This window comes from Polypterus senegalus, chromosome 5, assembly GCF_016835505.1.
Source record: "Polypterus senegalus isolate Bchr_013 chromosome 5, ASM1683550v1, whole genome shotgun sequence".
Classification (NCBI taxonomy): Eukaryota; Metazoa; Chordata; class Cladistia; order Polypteriformes; family Polypteridae; genus Polypterus; species Polypterus senegalus.
In genome coordinates, this window is record NC_053158.1 from 169,914,560 (window position 1) to 169,932,947 (window position 18,388).

The 18,388-nt window shown below is 36.0% G+C and overlaps 1 protein-coding gene across 2 annotated transcripts in view; it reads left to right on the forward strand.

Annotated features, from left to right (window-relative positions):
* Window positions 1-18,388, forward strand: part of lmbr1 (limb development membrane protein 1) — a 167,836-nt gene extending 149,448 nt beyond the window's left edge. For both annotated transcript variants that reach the window (XM_039753618.1, XM_039753619.1), the window contains 3 exons: window positions 5,184-5,250; window positions 12,654-12,815; window positions 14,855-18,388. In XM_039753618.1, the coding sequence (XP_039609552.1) occupies window positions 5,184-5,250; window positions 12,654-12,815; window positions 14,855-14,946 (321 nt within the window). In that variant the 3' untranslated portion in view covers window positions 14,947-18,388. The remainder of the gene's footprint in view (window positions 1-5,183; window positions 5,251-12,653; window positions 12,816-14,854) is intronic.

Sequence of the window (18,388 nt, forward strand, 5' to 3'; positions counted from 1 at the left end):
AAGAACTTAATATGAAGTAATGCTTTAACACTAGAATTACCAGAGCCTACGAAAAAACTCGTAATTCCGTCCCACCTTAAACTGCTTCTTAAATCCCTTCACACCTCTCCGCCAGCGTCCTTTGTTCTCTAAATGTGCTGATAAAGAGAAGCTAGGAGCAGCCGGCTATTCCATCCCCCCACCAATTTAGAATGTGCACGAACTTCTCTCAGCTCATGCCTTGATTGAGTATCTGGGAGTGAAGTGGAGTTTTAGAGTGGAAATAATAGATCGTTGTTTGGAACACACGCATTTCATGTCTGTTCCGTTTCTACAGTAATCTGTGTCAACACATTGTTAAAACAGAAACTTTTTTTATATTCTAGTAGTAGATGACAAAATGTAGGCATAAACTATATAATGTATGAAGCCTGAAGTCCAAATAGCAAAGAAACATTTTCACAAGAATAACACAATTGCACTTTTATTCAAACATATAACTGCAGAAAGAAAAGCCGCCTTAACATGCACATTGACACCAGTTTACTATAAATGACTCCGTGATTCAATAGATACAGCCCCGCTTGGGAATCAAGGGGTCACGGATTCGATCCTCCGCCCCTCCCTTTTGAGAAGTAAACTGTTCTTAGTCTTACTGTTTTAGAATAAAACATACATTTGATTTGATTGAGTCTGTAACAGCCGGTGCGATTTATGATCTTTGTAAAGGTTAGCTTTTTTTTTTATTCACTTTTCACTCTCTCAGTCGCGTTCAGAATCAATCCATACAACCCCATCTGACACGGCTGTTTTCACTAAAGACGCGCTATAGCTCTGCAGTGTACCACGATACATACTAACGCCCCACCCCCCCGGTTCTAACACACAAACGCTGGCGAAGCTGCCTTCTTCGTATCTCACCGTCACTTGCTTTTCTTTTTATTCAGTTTTATTGAGTGTTCCTGCCAGTCCCCGCATGTTGCTGTATGCTTTTTCTTTTGTACTCCAGGACATGCAGAGGAAAGAATGGTAAAGACCAGTAACTTCGGCGCTATATGCAATCATCAGACACTCCCCATCTGCCCGTGTCGTTCAAACACAGGAACATATATTGGTGTAAAAGTATAACAAAAGTGCACTTTTATTCAAGTGCACTTTTTCCATCGCTTTTCCTGTAAGAAGCAGTGTACACACTTCTCTCTATGCTGTGGTTTCTATTACACACCTGAAAGAAAGACAATATATGTGAAAATATAATCGCACTAATGCAATATTATTTGAAAACGAACAGCGTCAGATCGGGTGTGAATTTATGCAGGAACTGGAAATTCTCTGATGCGGACCTTCCCCAGGGAAGAAAGTACAGTGTCAGGTGCTCATTCAGTGTAATAGAAACCATAGCACAGAGAGGTGTGTACACGGCAACAAGTACACGTGCGTAAATGTAGGAAGGACGGTCCTTGGGTGTGTGGAACTGTTAATATTTGAATGTGATGATTTTATATAGCACGGAATGAAAATCTTCACTTCTTAGCATTGCACCATGCAAGATGTCGTATCAATCGCCTACTGTATCTTGCTTTCTTTTTTCTTCGGTTATACAGGTAGTTTTGAATAAAAGTGCACTTGTTTTGTTTGCGAAATGAAGTGTCTGCGTGCACTTTTCGTGGCATTACACGTGTATTTTTTGAGCATGCCCGTTTGAGCAGTATAAAAAGTATTGAAAAGTATAACAAAACAACGGGCAGATGGAGAGTGTCTGATGATTGCATATAGCGCCGAACTTACTGCTCTTTACTATTCTCTCCTCTGCGTGCCCTGGAGTACAAAAGAAACAGAATACAGACGCGCTATAGCTCTGTGCTGTACCACGATGCATACTAATGCCCCCCCACCCGGTTCTGACACACAGACGCTGGCGAAGCTGCCTTCTTCGTATCTCACCGTCACTTGATTTTCTTTTTATTCAGTTTTATTGAGTGTTCCTGCCAGTCCCCGCATGTTGCTGTATGCTGGATATGTTCATATGTATTGTCTCTTTCTTTCAGGTGTGTAATAGAAACCACAGCATAGAGAGAAGTGTGTACACTGCTTCTTACAGGAAAAGGCGATGGAAAAAGTGCACTTGAATAAAAGCGTTAGTATGCATCGTGGTACACTGCAGAGCTATAGCTGCCTTTAGTGAAAACAGCCGTGTCAGATGGGGTTGTATGGATTGATTCTGAACGCGACTGAGAGAGTGAAAAGTGAATAAAAAAAAAAGGCTAACCTTTACAAAGATCATAAATTGCACCGGCTGTTACAGACTGAAATCAAATGTATGTTTTTATTCTAAAACAGTAAGACTAAGAACAGTTTACTTCTCAAAAGGGAGGGGCGGAGGATCGAACCCGTGACCCCTTGATTCCCAAGCGGGGGCTGTATCTATTGAACCACGGAGTCAGTTATATTAAACTGGTGTCAATGTCGCATGTTAAGGCGGCTTTTTCTTTCTGCAGTTATATGTTTGAATAAAAGTGCAATTGTGTTATTCTTGTGAAAATGTTTCTTTGCTATTTGGACTTCAGGCTTCATACATTATATAGTTTATGCCTACATTTTGTCATCTACTACTAGAATATAAAAAAAGTTTCTGTTTTAACAATGTGTTGACACAGATTACTGTAGAAACGGAACAGACATGAAATGCGTGTGTTCCAAACAACGATCTATTGTTTCCACTCTAAAACTCCACTTCACTCCCAGATTCTCAATCAAGGCATGAGCTGAGAGAAGTTCGTGCACGTTCTAAATTGGTGGGGGGATGGAATAGCTGGCTTCTCTTTATCAGCACATTTAGAAGACAAAGGGCGCTGGCGGAGAGGTGTGAAGGGATTTAAGAAGCAGTTTAAGGTGGGACGGAATTACGAGTTTTTTCGTAGGCTCTGGTAATTCTAGTGTTAAAATGTGGCACGTATGCTTTGAAGAAATAAGATTAAAAATAGGGGTTTGGTGTGAACTGTGAGCATAGAATAACATTTTGGCACATCCAAAACTACGAAACATGTCCTAAACAAAAGAAATTTCCATTTCCCCTAATCAAACCAAAGTACAATCCCAATTCCAAAAACATTACTAAGCCATGTAATATGTAAATAAAAACAAAATGCAATGATTTGCAAATCTTATAAACCCATATTTTGTTCACAATAGAACATAGAAAACATACCAAATGTTGAGAGTGAGATATTTTACTATTTCATGAAAAGTATTAGCTCATTTTGAATTTGATGTCAGCAACATACTGTATCTCTAAAAAGTTGGAAAAGCTGGAAATTTAAGTGGTACTAAAAAGAAACAGCTGAAGAAACATTTTGCACCTACTTAGGTTAACCGGCAACTGGAAAGTAACATGATTTGGTATAAAAAGAACATGCTAGAGAGGCAGAATCTCACAAAAGTAAAGGTGGGCAAAGGTTCACCAATCTGCAACATCTACATCTACAAATTGTAGAACAATTTCAGAGTAATGTTCCTCAATGCAAAATTACAAAGACTTTGAATATCTCTTCATCTAAAGTACATAATATCAAAAGATTCTAAGAATCTAGAAAAATCTCTGTGTGCAAGACCAAAAATCAGTATAGGTTGCCTGTGATCTTTGGGCCCCTGTGACAGCACTGCATTAAAAACGGGCATGATTCTGTCATTTAATGAGCTCAGAAGAACACTTCCAGAAATCGTTGTCCATGAATACAGTTCGCCATGCCATCCACAAATGCAGGTTAAAGCTCTATTTTGGAAAGAAGAAGCCATATGTGAACATGATCCAGAAACAATAGCATGGTTCATAGCAGAACAGTCTGGGTTCTGAACTGGCCTGCCTGCAGTCCAGACCCTTCACCAATTGAAAACATTTGGTGCATAATTAAACAAAAAATATGACAAAGGAACCCAGGACTTCTGAGCAGCTAGAATCCTATACCAGACAAGAAAGGGACGAGATTCTTCTCCCAGCCACAGACAATTGCAGACTGTTGTTAAAAGAAGAGGGGATGCTACACAGTGGTAAACATGGCCCTGTCCCAACTTTTTTGAGATGTGTTGCTGTCATCAAATTCACAATAACCTTTTTCTTTTTTTAAAATGGTGTGTTTTCTCTCTTTCATCATTTGATATGTTCTCTGTGTTCTATTTTGAATAAAATATTGGTTTATGAGATTTGCAAATCATTTCATTCTGTTTTTATTTACATTTTACACAGCATCCCAACTTTCTTGGAATTGGGGTTGTAATAGTGGCAACAGATCAGGGCATTTAGCCTAATTTAAAGATCTTCAAGGTGTTGGCTTCAGCTACATTGCTTGTAGTTTGTTCCATGTATCTACAGTATATATATTTTATATATATATATATATATAAAATTTATATATATATTAGCTCTCATCAGTTGAAGCTGAGTATGTTTCTTATCAAAAAATGAAATATTAGAAATAAGACAGCTTAATAATATTTTTATAGTTTTACAGGTGTAGTTCTCAGCATTGCCTTTTTTCTTTTATGGCGTTCAGAGATTCTTACTTCTTTTTCTCATCTATTCTCTCAGCTGAACAATTTTAAATTATTCTGTATATACTTTACATTTTTTTTGATATGTGTATTGTGCTCTTTATTTTTTAACACTTCTTGGTGGATTCCGCACCAGCTCTTCGGTTTATAATTCCCCTGAGCAAGTGAGCTGTGTTGTTTAAATAGTTATTCCTAAATGCTCACAACTCGCATATGAATGCTGTTTAAATATCTAAAACGGCTAATAATAACGTTTCACTTTATTTATTTATTTTTTTAAGTACAGCTTCACTTGTGATAATGCTTTGCTTTGGGCATGTTTTAAATAATAATCTAAACTTCAATGTCTTGATTAGCTCTAATAATTTAGCCTAAAATGTGTATTTCCCTTTTTCAAGTGTTGCAGTTTTACACACCAAATCCATTATTATATGCAGGCTGTAATTTATTCTAGGGTAATTTATATATTTAACACATATCTTATGGAAGAAGTTACTAGATTTGTGTTTAATTGATGATTTTTCAGTCAATAACTCAAAATTCATTCTAGAGGTCATGCTGTCTACAGTTAATGTATAAGATGAGTACTTGAAAAGATTCTTATTACTGACGAAAAATGTGATAACTGACAGCTCATTTCTATCTTTCTTTAACAGATTATTGGGTGTTGTGTCTCAATACTTGTTCTCAGTTCTGCGTTGCCAGTTATGTCACGGACTTTGGGTGAGTTTAAACAAAATAACTCTACTGGACAATTTCATTACTACAGTGGGTACGGAAAGTATTCAGACCCCCTTCAATTTTTCACTCTTTGTTATATTGCAGCCATTTGCTAAAATAATTTAAATTAATTTTGTTCCTTATTAATGTACACACAGCACCCCATATTGACAGACAAAAAAAAGAATTTTTGAAATTGTTGCAGATTTATTAAAAAAGAAAAACTGAAATATCACATGGTCCTACGTATTCAGACCCTTTGCTCAGTATTTAGTAGAAGCACCCTTTTGAGCTAATACAGCCATGAGTCTTCTAGGGAAAGATGCAACAAGTTTTTCACACCTGGATTTGGGGATCCTCTGCCATTCCTCCTTGTAGATCCTCTCCAGTTTTGTCAGGTTGGATGGTAAACGTTGGTGGACAGTCATTTTTAGGTCTCTCCAGAGGTGCTCAATTGGGTTTAAGTCAGGGCTCTGGCTGGGCCATTCAAGAACAGTCACAGAGTTGTTGTGAAGCCACTCCTTTGTTATTTTAGCTGTGTGCTTAGGGTCATTGTCTTGTTGGAAGGTAAACCTTCGGCCCAGTCTGAGGTTCTTAGCACTCTGGAGACTGTTTTTGTCCAGGATATCCCTGTACTTGGTCGCATTCATCTTTCCCTCGATTGCAACCAGTTGTCCTGTCCCTGCAGCTGAAAAACACCCCCACAGCATGATGCTGCCACCGCCATGCTTCACTGTGGGGACTCTATTGGACAAGTGATTAGCAGTGCCTGGTTATCTCCACACATACCGCTTAGAATTTAGGCCAAAAAGTTTGATCTTGGTCTCATCCGACCAGAGAATCTTATTTCTCACCATCTCAGAGTCCTTCAGGTGTCTTTTAGCAAACTCCATGCGGGCTGCCATGTGTCTTGCACTGAGGAGAGGCTTCCGACAGGCCACTCTGCCATAAAGCCTGGTGGAGGGCTGCAGTGATGGTTGACTTTCTACAACTTTCTCCCATCTCCTGACTGCATCTCTGGAGCTCAGCCAAAGTGATCTTTGGGTTCTTCTTTACCTCTCTCACCAAGGGTCTTCTCCCCCGGTAGCTCAGCATGGCTGGACGGCCAGCTCTAGGAAGGGTTCTGGTCGTCCCAAACGTCTTCCATTTAAGGATTATGGAGGCCACTGTGCTCTTGGGAACCTTAAGTGCAGCAGAATTTTTTTGTAACCTTGGCCAGATCTGTGCCTTGCCACAATTCTGTCTCTGAGCTCTTCAGGCAGTTCCTTTGACCTCATGATTCTCATTTGCTCTGACATGCATTGTGAGCTGTAAGGTCTTATATAGACAGGTGTTTGGCTTTCCTAATCAGGTCCAATCAGTATAATCAAACACAGCTGGACTCAAATGAAGGTGATCTCAAGGATGATCAGAAGAAATGGAAAGCACCTGAGTTAAATATATGAGTGTCACAGCAAAGGGTCTGAATACTTAGGACCATGTGATATTTCAGTTTTTCTTTTTTAATAAATCTGCAACAATTTCAAAATTCTTTTTTGTCTGTAAATATGGGGTGCTGTGTGTACATTAATGAGGAAAAAATTAATTTAAATGATTTTAGCAAATGGCTGCAATATAACAAAGAGTGAAAAATTGAAGGGGGTCTGAATACTTTCCGTACCCACTGTATGCTTTAAAGAAAATTTCAGTGCTAAACAGTGTTTGAAAATGTGAACTTTCTGGATGCATGGATAAGTGTATGTTTTTTTAATTAACATAATGTTTTAAAACATGCATAATCCAATTCAGGGTCATGAGACCAATAGACTGTTCCTGAAGCACTGATTGCAAAGCAAAAAGTAGTCCTAGACAGGACACAAATCCATCCTCATACCCACACACAAATACAATGTATCCACAATCATACCAAATTAACTTAACCAGCACTTCTTCAGGAATTTTGCAAGAAATGTAAGCAATTGAGACATGATTATGGTTAGTCAATTTTGATTGAAATATAGCATAAAACATCATAATGATTTAATTGTTTTTTACAAGTAAATTCTGGTGTAAAAAGACAATGTGTTACAAACGAAATAGGGAAGGTAGGGACCAAGAAATCTGATGAAGTAATGGAAGAATAAAAAGTATTTATAATGCATATGATATGTCATCACAGTTTGATCTTATTCTTTGCTTGGAGTCATTCTTCACAAATAATAGTTTTATATACAAAGAAATCTTTTCTATTATACAGATATATGTTTATTATAATTGATCGATGATGTACAACATAACAATACTTTAACGTTTGTGAATGAAAATTTGTATTTCATGTAAAATTGAAACTGCATATACATTTTCTAAAAATGCATTTTGTGAGGGCATAAAAAATTGTTAACAATAAGATGTAATTTAACTTCTTTAGCATTTTTTTTATTTCCAATTCAGTCAGTATTTAAAAAAATAAAATCAGCTGAAATCTCAATACCCTAAGGTAGAACAGTAGGTTTAGCCTCTCTACTAAGGTATTCATTGCATGTATCTAATGTTCACTGTATGGTTTGTAACATTTGTGTGAAATTTGAACAGACATTCAGGACTTTAATGACCTTTTGGTCATAGCTATCAGCATTGTGTCTGTTTGCGGAGAGAGTGTCAACTGCGTTGATAAGTTTACTTACCTCGGTAGTGACATTCATATCTCTATTAACTCTTCTTATGAAGTCAGTAGATGAATTGGGAGAGCATGGGGGATCATGAGGTTGCCGGAAAGGGGAGTGTGGCGCTGCCGATATCTTTGCAAAAAGATGAAGGTCCAAGTCTTTTAGAGTCCTGGTGCTTCCTGTTTCATCCACACTGCAGTTAGTTCTGTGGTCGCTGCTTAGTTGTGCACAGTGATCCCCAAACAGAAACACTGTAAAAAAAAAAAAAAAATTCTTCAAACTTTCCTCGTACTGTTTTTTTGTTTTTTTTTTGCTGTTTTTGTTTTCGGTGGTTTTCAGTGATACCTTTTGCTTATTGCTCGTCAACATTTGAAAAACATCTATTGGAATTTAACTCATTGTCACCCTCCTATGGAAACTGCAGACACGAAAAAATGATAACACTTCATATTAGAGAAAAAAAAAAAACTTAAAATTTTTGCAGCTCTCAATTTCGGCAAAAAGAAAAAAGACGTTGCCAGTGACTTCGGAATTTCGCCATTGACACTGTCAACTTTCTTGAAAGACCAAGCAAAAAAATATGAAAAATCTTGGGTTGCAAATGTATGCGAACTGCTGCATTTGAAGATGCAGAAAAAGCAGTTTTTATGTGGTTCAGTGATGCTCGTTCAAGAAACATTCCTATAAATGCGGCACTCATTCAATAAAATGTTTTTAAAAAAAGGTTTCTAAACTCTCTTGGGACCTCCCCCAAGTGGAAAACACACCAAAGTGCGATCACCGCATCTGTGGAAGACTGTTTATCTGTTGCGGGGCAACAGATAGAGTAGCTCACAGATCTGCTGTGGCTCGGCACTGAAGCAAACAGAAATGATCTTGATGGGTGATGCAAGGAACAATGTAAATGCAGGGAACAGGGTTACTTGGCCACTAAAATGGTCACAATGGTCCTTTTTGACTGCTGTGTCTGTTTATAGGAGAGTAGCAGATCACACTACAATAAATAACTGTGCTGTTCCTGTTTCAAGCTGAATAAAGCAATCATGCTTCGGGACACACTTCAGCGTGGCATTCCTGTTAGAACATTAGAACAATCTAGACGAGAACAGGCCATTCAGCCCAACAAAGCTCGCCAGTCCTATCCACTTGTTTCCTCCAAGAAAACATCAAGTTGAGTTTTGAAAGTCCCTAACGTCTTACTGTCTACCACACTACTTGGTAGCTCATTCCAAGTGTCAATCGTTCTTTGTGTAAAGAAAAACTTCCAAATGTTTGTGCGAAATTTACCCTTAACAAGTTTCCAACTGTGTCCCCGTGTTCTTGATGAACTCATTTTAAAATACAAGTCTCGATCCACTGTACTAATTCCCTTCATAATTTTAAACACCTCAATCATGTCACCTCTTAATCTTCTTTTGCTTAAACTGTAAAGGCTCAGCTCTTTTAATCTTTCCTCATAATTCAACCCCTGTAGACCTGGAATCAGCCTAGTCGCTCTTCTCTGGACCTTTTCTAGTGCTGCTATGTCCTTTTGTAGCCTGGAGACCAAAACTGCACACAGTACTCAAGATGAGGCCTCACCAGTGCATTATAAAGGTTGAGCATAACCTCCTTGGACTTGTACTCCACAGATCATGCTATATAACCTAACATTCTGTTAGCCTTCTTAATGGCTTCTGAACACTGTTGGGAAGTTGATAGCTTTGAGTCCACTATGACTCCTAAATCCTTCTCATAAGGTGTACTCTCGATTTTCCGACCGCCCATTGTGTATTCAAACCTAATATTTTTACTTCCTATGTGTAATACTTTACATTTACTGACATTAAATTTCATCTGCCACAAATCTGCCCAAGCCTGTATGCTATCCAAGTCCTTCTGTAATGATATAACGGATTCCAAATTATCTGCTAATCCACCTATCTTGGTATCATCTGCAAACTTAACCAGCTTGTTACTAATATTCCTATCTAAATCATTTATATATATTAAAAATAGCAATGGCCCTAGCACTGACCCCTGTGGAACACCACTCTTAACATCGGCCAGTTCTGAAGAGGTTCCTCGCACCATCACCCTCTGCTTCCTGTGTCTGAGCCAATTCTGCACCCATCTAAAAACATCACCCTGAACTCCCACTTCTTTTAACTTGATGCCCAACCTCTCATGTGGCACCTTATCAAATGCTTTCTGAAAGTCCAGATAAATAATATCATAAGCTCCACTTTGATCGTATGCTTTTGTTGCAACCTCATAGAATTCCAACATGTTAGTAAAACATGACCTCCCTCTTCTGAACCCATGCTGACTGTTCAGAATAACTCCTGTCCTTGCCATGTGTTGCTCAATCTTATCCTTAATAATTCCTTCCATTAATTTTCCTGTGATGCATGTTGCTTACTGGCCTATAGTTGCTTGGATCTGCCCTGTCACCCTTTTATATAATGGGATGATATTTGCCATTTTCCAGTCCTTTGGAATCTCTCCAGTGCACAGTGACTTGTGGTTGTGGTTTATATATGTACTCACTAGTCTCCTTAAGAACACGAGGATAAATATTATCTGGGCCTGGTGATTTGTTTGATTTCATCTTATTTAATCTGAGCAGCACTTCTCCCTCTACAATTTCCAAATCCCTCAGTACCCCCTTAGTAGTCGTGTTTACCTCTGGGAGGTTATCCACTTGCTCACTTGTAAACACCTCAGAAAAATGTAAGTTTAGGGCATCTGCTATTTCATTGTCTGTATCTTTTAATTCCCCTTTACTATTCCTGATGAACTTGACCTCTTCCTTAACTGTTCTTTTACTACTAAAATACTGAAAGAATCTCTTGGGGTTTTCTTTCGCCTTATCTGCTATATTCCTCTCCAACTGTCTTTTAGCCTCTCTGATATCCTTCTTAATGGTTGCCCTCATGTTCTCATACGCCATTCTCTTTGCAGTCATTAGTCTCATATGCCTTATACAGCAGTTTTTTCCTTTGCAACTTCTTTTTTTAAATCTTTATTAATCCATTGTGGAGTTTTTTTTAGTTTCCTATTAATTCCAAATTTAGGTATGTATCTGTCCTGCATTACATGTAAAACATTTTTAAACCTGTTCCACTGCTCCTCGACTGTCTCCACATTTAAAAGCTTATCCCAGTCTATCCTACTTAGACTTTGTCGCATCCCCCCCACACATCTGTTGGGTGGGGGGATCCCAAAAGAGTTCAGAAACCTCACAGTATGAAGAGAAGAAAAGGATGATTCAGCTTCTGACAGATAACTGTGCTGCCCACAGCATTCTTCCACATTTAGATAATGTTTGTGTTGAATTCCTTCCACCAAATTGCACAGCAGTGCTTCAGCCATTGGGTTTGGGCATCATTCGCACCCTGAAATGTGTATTATCGCAAGGAAATGCTGAGAAAAATTCTTGTCAACATAACATGTAGACAGGAGAAGATTAAAATTAACGCGAAAGAAGCCATTGAAATGATTGCAAACAGCTGGACGCAAGTTAAAGAAAGCACTATAGTGACAAATACAGAATCTCATTATAACGAAATATTTTTTAGGTCCCTGGCAGTTCATTGTAATGGACTTTTACCTGTATATATAAGTTTGTACAGGTTGTTTATTCTTCCCCTCCACAGATGTAGCAATAACCAGTCAAAGCAATTATTGTACTGCTATTAGTTTAAAGGAACAGTGTGAACAGCCTGAGCAGCTGCAATAGGTTCTAATAAATTATGAGCCCTAAATCTTGATTTAAGATCGATGAAGCTTATTTATTTTCTAGACTTGCATGTTCTAGTTGCAGTGTGCATCCTAAAGTATAGGCATCAGTAATTTCCATAAGGTTAGGGGAGAATAAACTATTTGCAACTTTATATGTGAGGATAACAAAATTCAATTCTAAACTAATTATAAGCCATTGAAGTTTTTTTAATAACTGATGTAAACAAGATATGAAAGAAAGTTAATATATTGTTTCTGAATTACATCTCTTAACGGTAACACATATAGAGAAAAGATAATTAGTTACCAAAGAGAATCAGCTGTCCCCAAAGGACATCATGTTTAAGTGAGGAGAAGAAGGAAAGAGTAACATCTTCTGATTTCCTTACATATTGAAAATGTTCTTGATTTATTTACCTCATCAGATTATTAACTATAGGTCAGCTAAATTTAAATTGCCTTTTATTCCCCTGGTAAATATGTAAGATTCAAATTGTTCTTCATCAGAATGTTCTTACATGGTAAACTTTTTTCTCTTTCTAGAGTTTTAGAGAGTACCATAATCTAAGAACTAAAGTGTTATCTTAAGATTTGAACACGTTGTTTCAGCCTATTACTTAGATTAGACTGCAGTTACTGGTAGGCCACAAAAATTATTTATATTCTACTTGTTTGTTTTCCTAAGTACAGTATATGATTTGTGAATCACACAATTTAAATTTGTTTAGTTTAAGTGACATGTAATAATAATAATTATTAATAATAATAGATCTATTTTTAAAATACTGTGGTAACAATCATGTCCTTTAAAGCCATTGATTTCTAAGTTCTTATAGTTTTTGGCAGATTGAAATACATCATTAGTCATTTTGTACTGGGGGGCATTTACATGGCTAAAATTAAAGATAAAATGCAAAGTGTATGTTTTTATTAGTGAAATTTTAAGGAAATAAAATATATTTTCAATTAGTTAACAGCTAACAGTTTTTATTTCTAAAAAAAAAAATGCTTTTTTGGTCTAATTTGTTGTTGCATTAGGTATTACAAGATTTGATCTGCTGGGAGACTTTGGAAGATTCAACTGGTTGGGCAATTTCTACATTGTATTATCATACAATTTATTGTTTGCAGTTGTAACCACTCTGTGTCTAGTCAGAAAGTTCACCTCACCTGTGCGAGAGGATCTTCTGAAAGCATTAGGTAACAGAAGTTCTTTACTCTTTCATTCAGTTTATTATGTCAGGAGGGTGCATAAGAATTCCTGATGAAGAATTTGTGTTTTTAAACAATTATCGCTTTTTTTTATTATTGAATATCTGACTGTAACATCATACTTTGCATTATAGCAATTTAATTATAATTAACTTCACATTATGGTAATTTAATTATAGTTAAGTTATTTTCTTTATCTGCTATTTGTCTATTATTTATTGTAAATTCATATTAATTTATTTGTATTTAATATTTGTGTTATTTATTTTTTTTACTTTCAGTTTTATTTTCTTTAACATCTTATAAAGTATCTTGAGCAACATTTTTGATTTAAAATTTGCTTTAGAAATACAAGGTTTGGCAGAAAAGTAATGAGACTGATTTTTTATTTACCAAAGTTTTTATTTTTTTCAAACATCAATGTTATCCCCTTCAAAGTAGTTCCATTGGGCAGCTACACACCGATGGAGACGTTGTTCCCACTGTTGGTAGCAGCGCTGGAAGTCTTCAACCGGTATGGTCTTCAGCATGTCCGTTACACTCTTTTGGATGTTTTCTAAAGTCCCGAAATGACGTCCTTTGAGGACATTTTTCAGTTTAGGAAAAAGTCACACGGACTGAGGGCAGGTGAATAAGGGGGCTGGGGAACCACAGGAATGCCTTTTGAGTTCAAAAATTTTGTTATGGAGAGGGCAGTGTGACATGGGGCGTTGTCATGATGGAGCATCCATTTGTCTGCAATGTCTGGTCTCACGCGAGTGACCCTTTTTCTGAGCCTTTCAAGGATGTCTTTATAAAAAACTTGGTTGACAGTTTGTCCTGGAGGAACAAATTCTTTGTGGACGATTCCCCTTTTCTCATAAAAACAAATCAGCATTGATTTGATCTTCGATTTGCTCATTCGAGCTTTCTTTGGTCAAGGAGAGTTTGCAGTGTGCCGCTCCTGACTTTGCGTCTTGGTTTCAAGATCGTATGAGTATTCAAAAATCCATGATTCATCACCTGTGATCACACGACTAAAGAAATCTTGCTTATTAGCGATTCTGTCAAGAAGATCAAGACACTTGTTTTTTCGATTGTCCTTCTGCTCAATTGTGAGGTTTTTCGGCACCATTTTGGCACAGACCTTTCGCATGTGCAAATGTTCAGTCAAAATTTGATGAACGGTAAATCTGTTCAAATTTAATTGTTCACTCAACATTCTTAATGTTAAACGACGGTCTGATCTCACAAGAGTGTTCACACGTTCGATGTTTTCATTGGTTTTCGAAGTTGAAGGCCTCCCTGAACGGTGTTAATCTTCAACGTGTTTTCTGCCTTCCAAAAATGATTTGTGCCAGTGAAAAACTTGAGCTCGGGATAAAGAATGTTCCCCATAGGCCTGTTTTAACTTTTCAAACGTCACACTTGCCGATTCTCCAAGCTCAACACAAAATTTAATGGCACAACGTTGCTCCAAATTCCGCTGTTCCATTTTGCGTGACGCACAACCAAAAACACAACTTCGCTAATAGCAATCACAAAAATCACGTAGTTAACGGAAGGAGTTGAAACTCGCACTGAGCTTTGGGAGGGTACTGATACACGTGCTCTATCAAGGACAACAGCGCAGCGTTGCCAGATCGCTTGCAGTGTTGCCAGTCTCATTACTTTTCTGCCACACCTCGTAAATGTTGTTATAAATAGTCTCCTGAGCTTGTTTGTAAGAAATACTATTGGTTGTAATGTTTTAAAAATTTAAATTATTATTGTTCACAACAAGCCTGTCTCTTATAGATACATAAATAGATTGTTGCATGTTGAACCTGTTTTTACAGCATTTTGTAATACTTTCATATGTGACCTGGTACAGAGTTGAAGTCTGTTACTGAGTGTGCATGCTAGGATTCTGGGATTCAAAACAAGAAACATTCAAGAGTACCTTCCTGGTTTGGTTATGTGTTTTTTTTTTTTGTTTTATTAATAATTCTAGTGAATGTTAGAATCCTTTACTAAGTAATATTTATGTTTTGATTGCTTTTGTCAAGGTCTTAATAAATTGCACCTGCCCAACAGCACCAGTACTAGGGATCCAGAGATAGCCAAGCATTCTGCAAATGGACACCAGAAATCACTGTGAGCGCAAGACAAATGAATAATCAAAATTACGCCAATGGGAGACAAGAACATTTAATCATCATGGCATTCCAAGATTTTCTTTCTGTTTCTGCATTTGTTGAAATCTTAAAGAAAGACAGCATAAAGCATAATATTTTTTACTGTTTTACATGGTAATAGTTTTTAAAATTATGCAACCTTATCACATTTCATCAATTGTGTCTCTTATTGTGCAATGTATCATAGGGGGAACACAATGTAGGATTGTATCTTGAGGAGAGCTATTGAAAAAGTGGTATAAGATGCATATGAATACTATATCTCAGGAATTTTTTTTTTTATATTCAATTTTCATTCTTCCATTTTACCACCTCCATGAAATACACATTCATTATTCCTCAGAAACATAATAATGTGCATAGTCATTCATTATAATTTACAATTGAATTATTTTCTTGGAGGGACAAGTAAACATTATGCCGTGCATCAGGCTTTACATAAAAAAGAAACAAAAAACAAAACTAAATATCAATGCCTTCATCAGTATAATAAAAAGTAATTGTAACAGGTTTTTCTGAGTTGATTACTCACTGAACAGAAGGCTGGGATGGCTGACCTTTCTTTACTGTTGCATAGGTGTACAAATATTCAAAACTGGCAATGCCTCACAATTGTATTAAATTAAGAAAAAACATTTTCTTTGGGCATCATGCATTCATTTTTTTGTGTCTTTAATGCAGGATATGATAAAGAGACCTGAAAGTGGAATGGATAGTTATCCTTAGTTTTTTTCATAAATGATTTAAAGTAATGTTTATTTGAAATAAACAAAAAATGTAAAATGGACAGCCAACATCTATCTTTGTGTAAATGTAGGCTTAAGTGGTTTTAGTAAATGAGAAGTAGGTTTGTTACTATCCCGAGTGTCATTCGCCCATAAAACGTTTTATAATTAGGTGCTGAGGGACAGTACAGTGAACTGGTGAAGAAGTCTATGCCAGTAAATAATTAGGACATGTTTGTGATAGGTGTAGTAGACTCCCTTTTGTGCCTTTATGCGTATATAGTTAATATTGTAACAGTTAAATTGCAAAACCTGATTTTATTACCTTTGGAAAATAGTGATTCAGTGGTTTTTTTCAGTATTGTGGCAGGTATATTCTAGAACCAACAGTTACTGAATTAATATATAAGAATATGTGTGCATATATGTTATATTTATATATGTATATTAAAGAAAAATATTATTTTAAGTAATTGTATTGGTTAAAAATATGAAATGCCATGCCACAAATTTTAATTAAGCAAATTTATCTTCATATTATTTTTTTATTACTGTATTAATGCTGTAGGATGATGCCTATATCTACTATAGTTGAGGTATTATTGCTCATATTTGTTATCAGATTGTTAAGAAGTGGATCGTGAGGTGTCTTCCCAACATTGCACCCCCCCTTCCCCCCAAATATGGTCATGCCTGATCATGCAGTTTTTAAGTCTGGTGTTTTTTTTTCACCACACTGTATAAAGGAGTGTGTTATTGTTTATTATTAGAAAGATTTATAATGTTTCAGTGGTAAATATGCACATTAATACTTCATTACTTTCTTTCCTAATGTTAAAGTTTTCTAATACATTTCACTGGCACTACCTAACATTTTTTTCAGTCATACATTAGTTCTATGTAATTTTATCCCCCTGCCTCCCAGTGCTCCTTTTATTACATATTCATTAAGTGCATTGCTGTTTTTCCTTACAGTAAAAACTGTCATTGCTACTTATATAACAGGCATTATCATTTGACGTAAAAATCAGACACATATGCCTTATGAACATAAAAAATGTTTTGCCGAGTCCAAGACACTCTGATTTATTGTGTTTGTTAATGACAAATTCACTGTGAGCAATACTAGTTATTAACAAATCAGAACATGTGTGTAGTAAGGGTTCCTTTAAATTATAATAAACAAAACCCTGGGACATTTACATATGGTTTATAAATCCTTGAACTTTTGAAATAAAAAAGGCATTTGAGATTATTCTGGTTAATTGCATGCTGCATTTGCCTAATTACAAGGTTCCTCCAATAACTGCAATGGCAAATTCCTGAATTTTTAAATGCACTTGATTCAGATGTTATCATCCACATTTGATTTGGTTAAATAATGGTATTTAGCTTTACAACAAAGATGCAAAAAAGAACTTCCCAAATGTTTTCTTAGTTTTTGGTAGATTATAAAGAAGAAATGATAATCATAGATTTTTGTGTTTTAAATTGTGTTGTTTGATGATTTTCTGTTTCATACACATTCAAACGTTGCTATATTTGAATCTAATGTGAATAGTTTGGAAAAACTGATGAATGCAAATCATCCTTAGTTTTTGTGTATTACTTTGTAAGGTAATGGGATGGAAAAAAAACTTAAGAAAGTCACTTTTCCAACAAAATCAACTTGTCTGTCTGATGAATGAGTTCTGAAAATGTTCAAAGATGAATCTTGCTTTGTGTTGATTTTTGTAATTACGTATGTCTAATTTCCTTGTTGTATGATACATTTAATGCTGCAGACAAGCTATACACATTACAAGCCATTTAGTGAAGATGCTTTTTTTGCAACCTTGTATGTTTTTGTTAAGTGAAACTTAAGTATTCATTTTGTATCCATCCTTCTATTCAAGGTTTACCTTAAAAATGTATTCAGTGTTTCAGTTCCCACATTTTAACCAACATACCATTCAATTCATACTCATTAAAACCAGCAGTAATATTCATTACAGATAACAAGGTTGGTAAAATGACATATATATTTGTGCCAATCTCAAGAATATATACTGTATTTTTTGTTACCTGTATGATCTAAATGTGATTTGTGGGTATGAGCAAATTGCTAAACTGGTCAAAATGCTAAAGGCCTTATTGCTGCTTGAAAGAAAATTGTTAGTGACCAAACATATTCATTCAATGCAAGCCATATTTAATGCCCATATGTTTAATACATTTATAATTTGAATCTTCGAAAGTCTTAACTGGAATACTATATGGAATTGTTGTCTGCTAACTATAAGTTTCAGTGTTGCAGTAGTGTCATTTGTTTTTTACTTTTGCTTTTTGACACATAATTGTTATTCCTTCCTCAGAGGTAAAGACCATCACAAGAAGTAATTTTTTAGTCTACCTCTTTTTGTTTTCAAAAAGTTTTTTTCTTTGTTTTTTTTGGCTTACTCACTCTTGTATATTATGTGAAAATGCTTTTTAGAATAAATTTTACACTTCCATTTCAAAGTCTCTTAAGGGTCACTGGAACCATCTTTAGTGAATGCAGCTCTTACAGTTTCTGCATGTCACGTGTATATGTGAATGTATTTTTATTCACTTGTTTGTAGATATTTTGTTTTGTAAAAATTTGTTATAGTTAAAATGTGTACTTTTTCAGTTTACAATAAATTCTGTGAATTGCACATGA